At 42.7% G+C, this 17,064-nt stretch overlaps 1 protein-coding gene across 15 annotated transcripts in view; it reads right to left on the bottom strand.

The window, feature by feature from the left end:
- Positions 1 to 786: 786 nt before the first annotated feature.
- Positions 787 to 17,064, bottom strand: part of pleca (plectin a) — a 198,842-nt gene continuing 182,564 nt past the window's right edge. For all 15 annotated transcript variants that reach the window (XM_021571712.2, XM_021571715.2, XM_021571716.2 and 12 more), the window contains 10 exons: positions 16,039 to 16,196; positions 15,144 to 15,322; positions 14,869 to 15,007; positions 14,289 to 14,645; positions 13,964 to 14,047; positions 13,767 to 13,871; positions 13,555 to 13,653; positions 8,833 to 12,183; positions 1,105 to 8,400; positions 787 to 971 (listed from right to left, as the gene is read on the bottom strand). In XM_021571712.2, the coding sequence (XP_021427387.2) occupies positions 2,035 to 8,400; positions 8,833 to 12,183; positions 13,555 to 13,653; positions 13,767 to 13,871; positions 13,964 to 14,047; positions 14,289 to 14,645; positions 14,869 to 15,007; positions 15,144 to 15,322; positions 16,039 to 16,196 (10,838 nt within the window). In that variant the 3' untranslated portion in view covers positions 787 to 971; positions 1,105 to 2,034. The remainder of the gene's footprint in view (positions 972 to 1,104; positions 8,401 to 8,832; positions 12,184 to 13,554; positions 13,654 to 13,766; positions 13,872 to 13,963; positions 14,048 to 14,288; positions 14,646 to 14,868; positions 15,008 to 15,143; positions 15,323 to 16,038; positions 16,197 to 17,064) is intronic.

Raw genomic sequence — 17,064 nt, 5'->3', positions numbered from 1 at the left:
TTTCACGCTCAACAGTTTCCCATGTGTATCAAGAATGGTCCACCACCCAAAAGATATCCAGCTGACTTGACACAACTGTGGGAAGCATTAAGAGTCAACATGGGTCAGCATCACTGTGGAACGCTTTCAACACCTTGTAGTCCATGCCCCGACGAAATGAGGCTGTTCTGAGGGCAAAATGGGGTGCAACTCAATATTAGGAAGGTGTGCATAATGTTTTGTACATTCAGTGTATAATACAGTGTACAGTACATAGCTTGTCAGTACATTTCAAATGTTATAATTATTTTTAGCTCTAAACATTTATTTAAATATTAGCCCTGTACAAATGTTCTTAGTTGTATTATATAGAAATAAAAGGGTTTTGATGCGGTATGAATACTGTATGATGCATAAATTGTGTCATGAACTTGGGAAATACCTGATAATAATGATAATATATAATTTGAACTATGGTAACTGTGTCAGTTTTTTTCTCCAGTTGTGAATCACTCAATTTACAGTACAATTCACACCTTGTAATCGACGCAACCCTTTGATGCATTGAATATGCAGGCACTTACAAAAACATTTCAATACAGCAATTGTGGTTTGTGTGGAGGTGGTTAAGACTGTTACTGAGATCAGGTGGAGGTGAGCAGGCAGAGGGTCAAAGTTAGACGCAAGGTTGTGGTTTGTGTGGAGGTGGTTAAGACTGTTACTGAGATCAGGTGGAGGTGAGCAGGCCGAGGGTCAAAGTGAGACGCAAGGTTGAAGACGGTCAAAGCAGTGATTCATTCTATTTTGCTCAGTTAACAACATCTTCCTTTATTTTTTGAATAAATGGCAGAAAAATAAAAAGTCTAAAACAAATGATGGACATGTATGTCGGTGCAGTCTTGAACATTGCCGGTGATCTTCTTTTTGACTTGAGGTTCTCAGGATATTGGAAGACATCAAAGCATCAGCACACAGAGGAGGAGTAGAGATAGCTAAGGGAGTCAAATACAGACAAAACTTAGATTTCAACAAAATGAAGAAAAAAATACTTGAAGATACAGCATTTATTTAAGATTCACATCTAGCAAAAAAATATAAAATCAAAGAAAGGATTTAGAGACTTACCTTTCAAAAGTCTCCAGAGAAGCAATGGTTCTGCTGAGAAGTTATTTCAGCTTGAGATGAGACCGAGCTGTTTCCTGGTGATTTGGGGCATCTTTCACTTCAAGTGAGTTTGTCCAGGTTATATTATGTTGGGATTGCCATCCTTGGAATGCTCTCTCCATAAGGTGCTTGACTGTATAAAGACTGCATAGTTTTAACTGATTGGTAGTCCATTGTATATTACAAGAAGGGGATAGGTAGAATCCAAACATTAGCAAAGTATTAGCGGCACTGTAGCCGAGATGAGAAAAGATCTTGAAGCTTGGTTTTTGTTTAAGCATTTCTTCCAGTGTTATAATAATTCATTGTCCTGTGACTCCTTATTCTACTCTGCAGATTGGATGCTTTCCTTTCTATATATTTGTAATGACAGACATCCGTTTAACAGCTTTTACATCTAATTTGTTTTTGCCATAAAAAGGTATACTTTATAATAGATATGGTTCTTTCTTTGATGGAATTTAACAGAAATATATCAAAAATCAAAATATAATTTTTACTCAAATGTTTGAAAATGTAACTATAGAAGTATAATGAATTAGAACTAATAACAAGCTGGATTAAAAATGAAAAAAATATGTCTAACACTGAAAACGTTATTATCAATATCATTGTAGTTGCTAAAATTAAAAATAGAATAGGTTGAATACAGCTCTTCTGTATGTAAGCATATAAATAATGGCAACATTGCCATTACAGTCTACAAAAATGTGACTTCTCAGACTACACAAAACAAAAAAGAGCAACCAAAAATGTACTTCAAAAAGATTTAACTGAATAAAATATGGACAAAATGTAAAGCCAGCAAAAAGATGTATAATATACTGCAGAAAAGCCCCATAATAACGACATGCAGAGCAGAATAAAGGTAGTCTATTTTTCTAATAAGAATTAGGCAACTGGTGAGTAATTGGGTTGTATTGTGGTGAATATTCTCTCTTCAGAACTGCAGTTCCTGCCCATTGCTAATGATGTCAGGGCCTGTGCTAGCTCATCCATGCTAAGTCCGCTTTGTAATCCTGCATTATATCTGCGCCCATAGCTCGTCGAGCTGAAGGAGGAGGGGGAAAAGTTAGTGGAGAAACCAGAGCCTGTGGCATCAAAGCTCCCTCGTCTGGAGCCTGACCTGGAGCCAGTTCTTGAGTCGGGCCGGGAACCGGATGCTGACCCAGAACCGCTAACACTGTAGGGACTGTAAAGGCCTTTACTTGATTGAGAAGAGGCTTCCAACAGACGCAGACCAGAACCCTCCTCAATCATGCTTCTATCCATGGCATCCTTGTACGAGATCTTAAGCTTTGTCTTTGGACAGGTGAGGTATTTGGAGTATCCACTGACATCTCGTAGCTTTTGTGCAGTACGTGCATCTAGGGTGCCCTTGTTGACTGCAACGTCTAGTGGAACTCTGCCAGTGACCTCTGGTTCGATCAAACCACCAGTTAGATATTGTACTTCCAGGAATCTCTGACCCGCCTCATAGTACAACCACCCTTTTTTTAATGCTTGTGCAGCAGACATTTTTTTTTTGGTTCTGGGATCCTCAAATCCATTGAAGGCCTTCTGTGCCAGGTTGATTCGGTCAACCATGATCTTATCCACAAGTCCCATGTTCATTGCATCTGAAACTGAGAACTTCTCTCCAGTGTTTGGATCAATGATGCCACCAACGCAAGCCTGAGCCTCCAGCAATCTTTGACCTGTGATATTGTCCACAAGATTTCTGTGCATGGCTTCTGTGACAGACACCTTTTCCAATGTGTCAGTATCCAGTATTCCAGCCACAGGCACGGTTTCTTCTGTTGGGTCATTCCATATTGTTGCTGGGGGTTTGATAGAGGGAGCTGGGCTACTGGAGTAAGATGATGTGGACCCAAAAGAGGATGACCTGGATCTGGTGCCAGTTATGTTTCCGGACAACATGTCTGCAAACTCTGTGATGGACAGAGTTCCAGCACGGTATTGATCCAGAGCAGACTGGTCAATGAGGCCCTTTGTGATTGCATCATCAATGTCATACTGTCGGCCAGACCTCCTATCAATGATCATGGACTTCACAACACCATCAGATGAGGATATAGTAATCTCCTCCCACTCACACTCTTGCTCTGCAAGCTCCATGTAGGTCTGTTGATCTATAAGTCCTTTGCGATATGCCTCATATACAGACATCTCTTTGCCTGTCTCTGGGTCAACAATGACTACTCTGCGTTTACGCACAGACGATTTAGAGGATGTCTTCCTCTCACGTTTCTTTTCTTTCAACAGCAAAAGTGCTAGTCCAGTTTCCGGGTCAATCATACATCGCTCCATCAGTTGCAGGTAAGTGAGGTTCTCCTCAGTGTTAGGGTCAAAGAAGCCTTTAGTGTCATCAGATGGGTCTGTAAGAATGCCATTCATCTCCTCATCAAACAGGCCACGTGTGTAGGCCATCTCGACTGGCAAGCGGTGACTCTCTTCTGGGTCAATGATCCCACCAGTGGCAATTTGGGCTTCCAATAGGCGAATGCCGTGGTCTTTCAGAATGAGACCCTTTTTCATGGCCTGGAATAGAGAGATGATCTTGCCAGAGTACGGATCCCTGTAGCCTGTAACGGCACGCTCAGCAGAGATGAGCTTGTCTTTGAACTCTGGACCAACAACTCCCATTTTAACAGCTTCACCAACATTCAGCTTCAGGTTCTTTATTGGGTCAATTATATATCCTGTTGCTGCTTGAGCCTCAAGAAGTTCAAAGGCTGTCCCGGGTCTTATCATGTTCTTTTTCATTGCTTGGTAGATGGACAGACGGTCTTTGCTGGATTCTACATATACTCCGGCAATGCAGCTTGTGCCCTCAAGGTACTTCTTCACTTCTCTGCTGACCTCTTCTACTGAGATAAGGCCTTCAGTGAGATCATTGTATGTCTTTTGGTCAATAATCTGTGAACGAAGCAGCTCATCTAAGGTGATTTGCTTTCTGAGACCCTTGAAAAGCAGCCTTCTGTCGGCCAGTGAAAGTAATCGCAGACCACTCTCTTTATCAGCTTTGCATCTCTTCAGCAGCTGGGCATAGGTCTGTCTCTCCTCTGTGGTTGGATCAACATAACCTTGTACATCACTGTTTGGATCAGTGATCCTGTCATGCGTTTCCTTATTGATGTATCCGCGTTGCATGGCAACATCTGTGGGAAGGTGAAAGTAATATTCTGGATCCATAAGTCCCCCAGTGGAAGCCTGGGCTTCAAGGAGCCTCAGGGCATAGTCCTCAGGAACAAGGTCTTTTTTCATCGCTTGGAAGAGCGAGATTACTTTTCCACTGTAAGGATCCTTGTAGCCAGTGACTGCCCTCTCGGCAGAGAGAAGTTTGTCATGGATTTCAGGGCCGACTAGCCCTTTGCGCACAGCTTCGTCAACTGTTAGCAATTCTTCTTTCACAGGGTCAATGATGAATCCTGTTGCTGCTTGGGCCTCCAGGAGACTGATAGCAAAATCAGGCTTAATGAGACCTCTCTTCATGGCCTGGTAAATACTAACCTTAGAGGGGGAGTCTGAGAGGATTCCAGCAATACTGCCTGTGCCAAACAAATACTGCTTTACAGACGGCATTTCCATTACCTCCCGGATAGTTTTCTTCTCTTGCTTCAACATGTTGTATGTTTGAAGGTCGATAATGCGAGAACTATAGAGCTCCTCAATAGTGACTCTTCGTCTGATCACATCACAGGACATGCTCTGCTCTCCTTTCAGTATCTCCCTTTGTTCAATGATTTCAATGACAATGATGATCATTCTCTCCTTTGTGATTTGCCCGAGGCGATACTGCTCCAGGAGCCTTAGCTTTTCCTCCTCGGGGAGAAGGTTTGACCCCATGACATCCCATAGGGTCATTACCTTCCCTGCATAGCTCTGATGAGGGATATCCACTTGAGTGTTAGTCAAGTCTGTCTGTGCCATTTCTTCAGTGTATACGTATGACTTTTCCACGGGACTTTGAGCTTCAGCCTTTGATAACGGCAGGAAGCACAGACCGGTATCTGCATCTCTTATGCATTTCTCTTGCAGTTGTTTGTAGGTGGAACTTTCATTATTGTTGGGATCAATGAAAGCTTTGATATCCCCTGAGGGGTCAGTGAAGTTATTAGCCATTTGCTTATTGAAATAGCCACGTTGGAAGGCCACATCATTTGGAACACAGTGGCTGCTGACTGGATCAATAATCCCTCCTGTGGCCACCTGAGCTTCCAACAGGGGAATAGCATGTTCTCGTAGCACAAGCTCCTTCTTCATGGCTTGGAAGAGGGAAATCGTGTTGCCCGTGTATGGATCTCTGTAGCCAGTCACTGCTTTCTCTGCTGACAGAAGTTTCTCGTGAACCTCAGGACCAACAACTCCTGCTTTCACAGCATCATCCACAGTGTACCTCTGGTTTTTGACAGGATCGATAATGAAACCGGTTGCTGCTTGTGCCATGAGCAACGAAAGACCTGTATTTTGTCTCAATATGTTCTTCTTCATTGCTTGATAAATGCTAACCTTTTCCTTTGATTCGCCCATATAGATGCCTACAATCTGCCCATCTGTTCCTTGCAAGTACTTTCTGACTGAGTCAATGTCACTGATTTCTTTGGGTTTCTTTTTACCCTGTTGGAGTTGATCATATGTAGCTTTATCAATTATTTTGGATTCAAACAATGAGCTGGCAGTGACCGATGACCTAAGCCCTTCAAAGCTGGCCTGTTCCTTTTCCTGTTTCTTAGCCTCCTTTTCATCAACCATTGTGACAATGATTGTAATCATTCTTTCAATAGTCACTGTTCCAGTTCTGTAGTGTCGAATCAACTCGATTCTTTGTTCCTCTGTAATATATTCAGAGTTTATGATCTCCCAAATAGTGACTTTCCTTCCTTTGAAAGGTCCATACGGCAGATCCATAGTTGCCTGGTTCAGGGCATCTTTGATCTGGACCTCAGTGTATTGATGTTCCTCTTTTGACTTATAATGTCCCTCTTTTGACTTTTGAATTGCTTTCTCTGAGAGCGGAAGAAATGGAAAACCAGTCTCTTTGTCAGTGACACATTTTTTCATGAGTTGTACATAAGATGCATTCTCCCACATGTTAGGATCAAAGAAAACTTTAGTTTCATCAGTGTTGCTGCTCAAGGTCTTGTTTGTTTCATCGTTAAAATATCCACGTTTGCAGGCAACATCATGTGGGATGTGATAACTTTTAACTGGATCAATTATACCCCCAGTTGCAAGCTGAGCCTCTAGCAGACGGATACCCTGGTCTTTCTTAATGAGGTCTTTCAACATTGCCTCAAATAGGGATAGATTATTTCCAGTGTAGGGATCTTTGTACCCATTAACAGCTCTCTCTGCAGACACAAGTATTTCATGCATCTCTGGGCCAACAAGACCTGATTTAACAGCCTCATCCACAGTGAGCTTCTGATTTTTGACAGGGTCAATTACAAATCCAGTCCCAGCTTGAGCCTCAAGAAGAGTCAATGCAGTCTCGGGAGAGAGCATCTGTTCCTTTACAGCTTGATAGAATGGTATTTTCTCATTTGTTGACTCAATGATCACTCCAGCAATGCTATGTGTACCCCTTAAGGCTTTCTTAACAGGCTCCATCTCAGAGATTTCTTTGACAGTTGTTTTACCATTATGCAATTTGTTGAACAGGTCTTTATTGAGGATCTTAGATTCTAGAAGTTCAGCTGCAGTGACAGGAATCCTCAGACCGTCAAACACAATTTCATTCCTCTTCTCTTTGTCTTCCACAACGCTAATTACAATTTTGATAATTTTTTCCACAGTAATTTTTCCGGTCTTGTACTGGCGAATCAGATCCTTCCTCTGTGCCTCTGTGAAATACTCTGAGTTAATGATTTCCCAAATGGTCACAGTCTTTCCTTGGAATCTTCCAAATGGTACAGAGATATTCGCTTTAGTGAGTACATCTTTAGTTTCTTCAGTTGTGTAGGTCTTGTCACTTTGTGTAGCTTTCTCTGTGATTGGTAACATAAGTAGGCCTGTCTCTGCATCTGGGGTGCATTTCTCCAATAGTTGCTGATAAGTGAGGCTCTCCTGAGAGCTTGGGTCAATGAATAACTTTGAGTCATCAGTAGGGTTTGATAGAGTTTTGCTCATCTCAGCATCCAATTGGCCCTGCTTATAGGCTGTCTGGAGAGGCACACGGTGACTATTAACAGGGTCAATTATTCCACCAGTTGCAATCTGAGCATCCAGAAGTCTAACGGCCTGGTCTTGTTCAATCAGACCTTTTTTCATGGCCTCAAAGAGTGAGATTTTGTCTCCAGTGTAAGGATCTTTGTAACCAGTAGCTGCTTTTTCTGCAGAAAGCATTTTGTTATGGAGTTCTGGACCTATTAATTCCTCCTTTACAGCTTCATCCACAGTGAGCATTCTGTTTTTCACTGGATCGATGATGAACCCAGATGCTGCCTGAGCTTCAAGAAGCATTGTGGCAGCGCCAGGAGAAAGTTTATTCTCTTTCATGGCCTGATACACACTCATTTTTTGCTTGGCTGCAGTCAAGACTCCGCCAACACTATTCTTGCCTTTGAGACATGTTTTCACTTTCTCAGTCTTGCTCAGGTCTTTCACTGTGGTTTTGCCTTTTTTCAGCTTATCAAAGTCCTTCTTGTTCAGTATACCAATGTCATGGAGCCTGCTGGCAGGAACCTTCTCCCTAATCCCATCGAAAGAAAATGGTAATTCTTCGTTTTTCTTCTCACCATCTACTACTGCAGACCCATCGTATACTTTCTTTGTTGTTCCCACCATTGTCATTGCAATCAGCTGATCTTCAGGGACCTCATCCGTTTGCATCTCCATTTCTTTAGTGTGGGATTTTGCTGATGTTTTTAATGTAGAAAGTTGCTGCAGCTTCTCTCGAAGCTTTTCATTCTCCTCACCCAACAATTTCTCTTGTTCAAGCCTTTTCTTTTCAAGATCCTGCATCTCTTTCTGCTTGTTGCTCATCTCCTCCTCAGCATCCTTCTGCTTTTTAACAGCGGCATCCATTGTAGCGTGGAGTTTCTTCTTCTCCTGTTCCATCTGCTTCCTTTGACGATCCTGCTCATCTTTGAGATCTTTGGCCTTCTTAACCTCATCCTCAAACTGTTTCTCAAGCTTATTTTTCTCTTCTTCAATGAGCTTTTCTTTTTTCAACAACAATTGTTTTTCTGTCAGGAAAGTCTGCTCAAGAACGATCTTTTCCTTTTTAATTTGTTCCTGTTGGGCATTGGCCATCTAATTTGGAGAAAAAAAAGACAAAATTAATACAACTCCAAACATACCTTCTTCACATGTTCTTAACATTCTATTACACTGATTATAACTGCTAAATAATATAATCAATATATTTATATATAAATGGTATTGTATATAGAGCATATAACTGTATTCTGTATTCTATGATTGGAAATTTATTTGAAATCGGTTTAATTTTGAAATGCAATTATAAACATTTGCTAGAAAACATAATTGGATTTACAAAGTGCAGCAACATATGGTAATTCATGAGAAATTGCTGGACACTTAGTATTGTTGACAGTCTCTGCAATTCACATGAATAGTAACTTTGGACCTCCCTTATGTGTTAGTGTTTTTGAGAAGTTTATGGATATTTGCAAAGGGGTTTGCACTTTTTATTTCACAGGATTATTTCACATTCTGCAATACCTCTTTAGAATTGTTCTGTAGATCTGCAGCCTCTTTTTGTAATTTCTCATTTTCTTTCTGAAGGTCAGCTATGGCTTTGCGTAGGTCATCAGACTCTTTGCTGCTCTGTAATCTCTGCACCTCCAGTTTCTCTACAATTACTTTTTCAGAAGCATGTTGCTCTTTCTCTTGGAGACGAACCCTGATCTCATCTGCTTGTTTCTTGAATTTCTTGGCCTCCTCTTCTGCTTTAGACTGAGCATCACTAAGCTGTGTCACCCTAAGCTTCAGTTTTTCTGCCTCCACCGTAGCTTCATGCTGCCTCTTGCGCTCAGCCTCTAGGGATTTTTGGAAGCCCTCTGTCTCCTCCTCAAAGCGTTGCTGCATCTGCTGCTTGTCCTCCAGCAGTTTTTGGGCCTGCTTCTGAGCCTTGTCCTTTTGTTTCTGGAGATTCTCTGCCTCAGCTTTCAGTTTAGCTGCTTCTTGGATAGCTTGCATTTTCTCCTTCAGCATTTTGTCAGCAAGAGCCCTCTGTTCTTCAAGCTCGGACTCTGTAATCTGTCTCTCTCGGGCTGCCTCCTGAGCTTCTAAGCTTAGCCTGGCAGCATCCTCCGCAAGCTTCTTCATGTTCTCAGCTTCCTCTTCCAAGAATTTCTGAGTATTATCTTTGTCTTTACTCATGAGACGCTGGTTTTCATTCTCAATTCTAAGCTTAAGTTTGACCAGCTCCTCCATCTGGACCTTGATCTTGAATAGCTCATCCTCCACTTGAGCTTTCTGCTTGACAGCATTGCTAACTTCATCCTTCTGGCGCTGAAGCTCTTCATCCAAAACAGATTTCTGCTTATCAGTCTCATCCAGTCGTAGTTTCACCTTTGTCAGCTCCTGCTCAACTTGTTTCTTCTGCTTCACTGTTTGTTCAGCTAGCTTTTTGTGCTTGGCCATCTCTGCATCTGCCTGCTGTTTCTGTTTCAGAGCAGCAGCCTCAGCTTCTGCTTGCTTTGCAGCCTCCTGCTCTGCTTCCATCCTCAGTCTCTCAGCATCCCCCTGAGCCTTGGCCTGTTTGGCAGCCTCAGCTTCAGCTGCTTTCTTCTGCTTCTCAGCATCCTCTGCTTTTTGACGGAGTAAAGCAGCCTCTTTCTCAGCTTTCTCCTTCGCCTTCTCAGCTTCTTGTACAAGATTTTTAGCCTTGTCAAACTCCTCTTTGAGCTTGCCCTGGAAAAGATTGTCCTCTTTCTGCTTGACCAGAACAGCCTGTGCTCTCTTTTCTGCAGCACTACATTTCTGTGCAGCCTCTTTGGCTAGACCAATCTGTTTCTCTGTTTCTTTGTCAGCATCCTCCTTTTGCTTGTTAGCATCAGCAGCAATCTTTTTAAGGCGCTCCACTTCATTCTGAGCTGCCTGGCATTGTCGCGCTGCCTCTTCCTCTGCTGCAGTGATCTTTTTTACTTTCTCTTCAGCTTGCTTCCTTTTGATCTCCTCCTCTAAAGCATGCTTTCTGAGTTTCTCTGATTCTTCCTCCGCCTTGACTTTGTTCTTATGTGTCTCATCTGCAATGCCTTTAAGCTTGTTCAACTCCAACTCAAGATCCAACTTGCCTGTTGATGCCTCCTCAAAGTTTAGTTTTAGTATGCGAATCTCCTCTTCGACCACCCTCCTCTGCTTAAGAGTTTCCTCTACAATCTTCTTCTGCCTCTCCAATTCAGAATCAGATGTTTTCTTAAGCTGGGTGATCTTTTCATCAATGTCTTGCTTGTGCTGTTTTGCTTGGTCTTCCAGGACCTTTCTCTGATAAGCCTCATCTTCGGCTTTTCTCCTAAGTCGCTCATTTTCTGCCTCTTTATCCTTCAGGGCAATCTCAGCTTCAGTTTTCAGACAAGTTGCTTCATTAATGGCTGCCAGTTTTTCTTTGAGTATCTTCTCAGCCTCTCCTCTTTGCCGAGCTGCCTCATCCTCTGCTACCTGCCTCTGCTTCTTTGCGTCTTCAGCAATTGATCTCAACTTAGTCGCCTCTTCAGCTAGTTGTCTCATTTTCGATGCCTCAGACTCAAGGAGATTTCTGCTTTTCTCTGTTGTAGACATGGTCTCCTTCTCAGCTTTGGACTTCATCTGAAGAAGAACTTCCATTTCACGTCTTACTTTGGCCAGTTCATCTTCTAGCTCTTTCCTTTGTTTTACAGCAGCATTAACCTCATTTTTCAGGCGCTGGAGCTCTTCATCCAATAGAGACCTCTGTTGCTTACCATGGTCAAAGTCAGCCCTTAGGCGAATTAGCTCTTGCTCTGCAGAGAGTTTCTGCTGGGCCATTCCCTCTGCCAATTTCCTCTGTTTCTCCAGCTCCTTCTCTGCCATTTCCTTTTGCTTAAGAGCAGCCTCTTCAGCCTTAGCCCTTTTCTTTGCCTCTCGCTGAGCGTTCTCTTTCTGCTTCTCTGCTTCCTCCTGAGCCTGGCTCTTCTTATGGGCATCTTCCTCGGCCTGGAGTCTCAAACGGAGTGCCTCGTTGGCTTTCTGCCTCCACTTCTCAAGTTCCTTCTCTGCTTCCTCCCTGGCTTTGTTGGCTTCTTCTTGTTGCTTCTTGAGGCGCTCTGCCTGTTCCTGCAACTGAATAACAGTGTCCTGTTCTTGTTTCAGTGATGCCTCGAGCTTTACTGCCTTCTCGTTAAAGGACATGCGTTTGGTTTGCAGCTCGGTGGCGGCACTCTTCTGTGCCACCTCCTCTGCAACCATGACCTGCCTCTGCTTCTCCTCCTCTGCCTGTTTCATGCGCCTCTCTGCCTCTTCAGCTTGCATCTTGAACTTCTGCACCTCATCCAGGGCCTTCTGCTTTTGCTTGGCAGCCTCTTGTTCTGCCTCCGCTTTGTGTTTCAGCTCCTCCTCCGCGTTGCGCTTTTTCTGAGTCTCTTCATTCACCTGCTTGCGAAGCTTCTCTGCCTCCTCCTGAGTAACTTTTCTCAGTCTCTCAGCCTCGACAGCCATGTCCCTGAGCTGCTGAACTTGGGCCTCAGCAGTGGCCTTCTGCTTTATGGTGGTCTCTAATTGGATTCTGATGATGTGGATCTCCTCTTCTATCTTGGTGTGACTGTACAGTGCCTCCTCAACCTGCTGGCTCTTGGATTGGATCTCTTGCTCTGACAGGTTCTTGAGTTCGTGCAGCTGCTGCTGTATGTTGTGCTTCTGTTTCTCAGAATCCACTTTCACAACCTCCCTCCTGCTGACCTCTTCTTTCATTTTCAACTTGAGCTCCTGGGCTTCTTGTTCCGCTTTAGCGATAGCTTTTGCGTGTGCCTCAGCTAACTGTCTTTGTTTGTCTAATTCAGCCTGCATCTCAGACAGCTTTTTTCTCTCCTCCTTCTTTAGTATTTCAGTAGCTTTCTGTATTAGTGGAAGCAAAAAGTAAAGGGAAAAACAATGTTAAGTATTACAGTGTTAGAATATAAATGTTTGAGTTGATTGAATTACTCAAAAAAAGTCAAACGTTTAAGTACATGTAGGTGCACATACAGTGGGGTCCGAAATGATTGACACTCATGATAAAGATGAGCAAAACTGACTTTAAAAAATAAATAATTTAAAAAGTTCCAATGTTTTTGAACATACAATATAGCTCAGTATTTGAATGATGTATTTTATACAGTAATTTCTGCTCATCTTTATCAAGGGTGTCAATCATTTCGGACCCCATTGTAGAATAAAACGTTACTTCAAATGAAAAAACATTTGTTATCTAGGGAGAGAAATGTTTGTTATTTGCTTTAGGGAAATAATCACACGTCTCGTCACATTTACTTAATGTATGGCACATATAATGAGACATTTTCACAACACTATTGGGAAATTAGGTATTTTTGAAGTAGCCATTTAATCTTTCATTACTAAGATAAAATACGAATCAATCAAATAACACTTTTCAATGTACTGACTTGGCTACTACTCTTCAACTTTACCTTGGACTAAGATTGTATTACCTTGGACTAAAATTGGAACTAAACTTGAAAGGAGAAGAAGCTGAAAAATAATAATTTGCAAAGAGTGTATTACCCATAGAGAATATGCTTAGACGGAGTTAGGTTGGAAAATAAAGGGGCAAACAAAACTGGTCACTTGAAATAATCATTCTGAGTTGGTAGTTAGTCAGACTGCAGAGTCCTAATCACCAGATCAGAGAAAATGGAGTGTGCAGAAATATTTTGTTTCAAGAGTGAAACAACAAATTCAATTGCAGAAGAAAAGGCTGGGGTTGAATGGGGAGCCTGATGTTTGCTTCAGATTTGATTGGATACTGTAGGAAAACTAACTTGCAAGTGTAATTTAAAGACTTATTACACATCCATGAACCACAGTATAGGGAGAATGAGAGACAGATACTGTTAGTGACGTCTTAGGGATGTGTTGCAGCACCAGAATTTGAAATGACTATTTTTTATTACTCACCTTCCATACTGCGATGAGCTATACTAAAACTAATTCATTTCCTCATAGACCACATCAGCTAAAATATATTGAACCCTTTAATTAATACATTAGTACATAAAGAGAGTGTTTTATAGTAATTGTTGTTATCGCCTGGGTATTCAAGTCTGTTTGTGCCATCATGTCACTCCTTGACATGCCAAACATCTAAATAGTTGACATGGGCGCACAAACAGATCTCGGACCAGGCGATTGTTATTATGGTTGGTGGGTTTAATTCAAGTTGTCGGGAGCAGGGAGCTGCTGCCTGCCTTCAATGTGTCCTTCAATTACCTCCTCGTCCTCAAGGCGGCGCTGTGTCTCCGTGATAAACTTGATGTACTGGCTGGTCAGAGTCATTAGCTCACTGTAGCGGGTTCTCAGAGTCACATACTGAAAGACAATTTCAGATGTTTAGTAATCCCATATAATTGTTATCAACTTTAAAGCTACTGTAGCTGTAAAATACTATTAAATAAATTCCCCATCGTGTCTATATGACCGACCTCTTGGATGATATTGTCAGATGCACACTCCATTTTGGTTTTCCTAAGGGGCGAAGCCAGGGGCTCCACCAGAGCTTTGTATGTCACCACCTGAAGCTCATAGTCCTGGGGAAAACACATGGACATAATATAATAATTTTATTAATGCAACAAATCTCCATATGCATGATCTTGTTTTAAGTGATTTCCATACGCACCTTGACCGCATCAATATATGCCCTTGCATGTTTTTGACACTCCTCAACCTTATCTTTGTTCTTCTCGATCTCTTCTAGGAGTTTCTACAATGATAAAAGATTGGAACACTGACTGTCATGATAATGTAACATTATATTCCATCATCGAGCAAAGAAGCTTCATCTCCACTATTTGTAATGGAAGCCTCCTGCTACCTTGTCCTGGGTGCCTGACATTGGTGGTGGATGAGGTGAGTTTCCCCTTTACTATGGAAAGCACTTTGAGCATCTAGGTAGAAAAGCACTATATAAATCCAATCAAATATTATTATCAGTCGTAGAGTACCTTCTCCTGTGCCAACTGTTGCATAAGGGCCTTGCTGTCGCCGATGGGTATGGCCTGGATCTTCTCCTGCCTTTGCTTGGCATCACCGAGCCATCTGATGAGCCAGTCATAGCTCTCGTGGTAGGCGCACATCTGCCTCCCCAGCAAGTCCAGTTCCTGTTGGCGCAGGTCTATCTGGGCAAACACGACCTGCCAGCGCTCCTCTAGCCCGGCCACTAGTTGGCGGTAGTGTTCCATCTCGGTGTTGTGCTCGCTGTGGACCAGCTTAATCCGCTCATTCACGGCCGCCGCCTTTTTCAGTTCCACCTGGAGATTGTCGAACGTCTTCTGGTCATCCTCTGCCTCGCCACGCATTGTCTACCAGAGTGAAAGAGGGAGACAAAGAGAGAGAGAAAGAGGAAGAGCGAGAAGGAGAGAAGGAGAGAGAGAGAGAGATAGAGAAAGAAAGAGTGGGAGAGAGAGGAACATCACTACAAATGCATAGAAATCATTAAGTTACTGTCGGATAACCAGTCCATGTAAAAGCATTGTCTATTCACCAACGGATAGAATACAGTTCATTCTAACAGAGACACTGTACCTTTAGCTGGGTGTGGTAGTTCTCCACCTCTTTTTCATCTGTTGGCATCTTGTTTACGTCTCGTAAACGGGCTTCATACTTTTTGAGGGTGTCCTCTGCTCCCTTTGTGCTGCGGATCACTATGTCGATGGTCTTCAGTCTGAACAAGGAATGGTGTATAGTGTTAGCTGTATATGTAACATGACTCAGATCTACTATTTAGATTGAAGATGTTACTTATTGGTCCTATGGTTTTGATATGCATGTCGTAACAATCAGAGTCAGGAGGAACTCACTTGTCCAGGTACACGGAGGACAGGCTGTAGATGTGCTCCATCTTCTTCAGCGTAATATCCAGCTCAGAGCGCAGTACTGGGGTGGAGTCGGACTGCTGAGGAGATGCCAGCACCTCCTCTGTCTTCTCAGCCACATTGGTCAGGTCTTTCTTCAAGCCCTCCAACTCTGACTGGACTTTCTATGAGCAGAAAAGGGAATAATGGACCATAACTGGCTATTCCACCTGGGCATCCAAGCAGTCATGGAGTTGTTAACAAGCTAACCAGCAATGTACTGTAAAGTGAAATAGGGACACAAAGGTCTTCTGAAACTTCTTATGATCAGAAACGAGCAGATGGAACATACTAAACAGCATGACTGATCTAAAAATGTTAGTTTGTCTCTTTTACTGTCTAACTTCATTTACTTGACACAAAATAACTTTAAATAGCTTCCTAAACAATAACCCCATGTTGAATTTGGCCTGGGTCTGTTTCAAATAGGCATGTTATCTAATTTGGGCTCAAACTTCATTACAGATCTACCATTGACTCTGTTTGCTTTGGGATTGGATGTGTGATTTATAGCAACTATTAACCAGTGGCCTGGCTACCCCGGAGTCTAAATTACATAGATACTGATTTTTTTCTGTCTTGGTCGAGAAACAGCTACAACAGCAAATGTATCTTCCTCCATTGCCGTTAGACCCATAGTGAAGTGCCCTAAAACTCCCAAGGTGCCCCTATAATGTATTGTTGTATTGTCTTTGTGTTGTTCTTGTGTTGTTCTAGATGCACTGTGTCATCTATTTTGTGTGGACCCCAGGAAGACTAGCTGCAGCATGTGCAACAGCTAATGGGGATCCTAATAAACGAAACAAAACAATGTCACTGAGGGGTGACGTCACTGCAGTACCTTCTGCTCAGCGGTCCTCTGGGCGCAAGCCTTGAGCGGCTCCTTGTCCACGGGCTGTCGCAGATGTGCGACGGTGCGAGTCTCACAGCCCTCCAGCTTCAGACACAGGTCCTTGATCTTGGTCAGGTAGCTTCGGCACTCAGATTCATCTTGCTCACCTGAACAGAACAGAAGAAGATGAATTTACAGATCAATAGGACTAGAATTCTGGATCAGAAAACAGTGCTCTCTTCCCTGATTAATATTGAATGATACAAAGAGCATATAGCTATGTATTTGCTTAAAATTATTTGGCTACATGGGCTGCATCCCAAATGGTATCCTATTCCATATACAGTGCATTACTTTTGACCAGGGCTCATAGGGATGTGGTCAAAAGTAGCGCACTATGTAGGAAACAGGGTGCCATTTGGGATGCATCCACGGTTATGGTACAATAGCACAGTCAAAATAAAATATTATAAAATATTGGTCGCATACACATTTTTAGCAGATGTTATTGCTGGTGTAGTGAAATGCTTGTGTTCCTAGCTCCACAATGCAGTAATAATCTAACAACACACAACAATGCACACAAATCTAAGGGTAAAATAATGGAATTAAAAAATATAAATATTTGGACGAGCAATGTCAGAGTTTGGAGTATAAATATATATATATATTTTTTTGTGGCAGATGGCAGGGGAGGTGAGGGGAGTGGTAATTGAGAGATATCTTGCAGGTAGCTTGCTCCATCCCCAAGCCTTCTATGGACTTCCTGCCCCAACGAGGAAAAGCTGTGGGTCGTTAAGCCAGGGAGTGCTTGGGGATAAAGGAGGAAGCAGACTGCACAAAGGGGGCAGAGGAGGTGAGAGACACGAGAGGTCCGAATAGTGAGAGACACGAGAGATACGAAGGGTGAGAGACAAGAGAGATACGAAGGGTGAGAGACAAGAGAGGTACGAAGAGTGAGAGACACGAGAGGTCCGAATAGTGAGAGACACGAGAGGTCCGAAGCGTGAGAGACACGAGAGGTCCGAAGAGTGA

The sequence above is a fragment of the Oncorhynchus mykiss genome, chromosome 18 (assembly GCF_013265735.2).
Source record: "Oncorhynchus mykiss isolate Arlee chromosome 18, USDA_OmykA_1.1, whole genome shotgun sequence".
In the NCBI taxonomy this organism is placed as follows: Eukaryota; Metazoa; Chordata; class Actinopteri; order Salmoniformes; family Salmonidae; genus Oncorhynchus; species Oncorhynchus mykiss.
The sequence above is the reverse complement of the archived record's forward strand: the minus strand, read 5'-3'. Positions and strand labels throughout refer to the sequence as shown.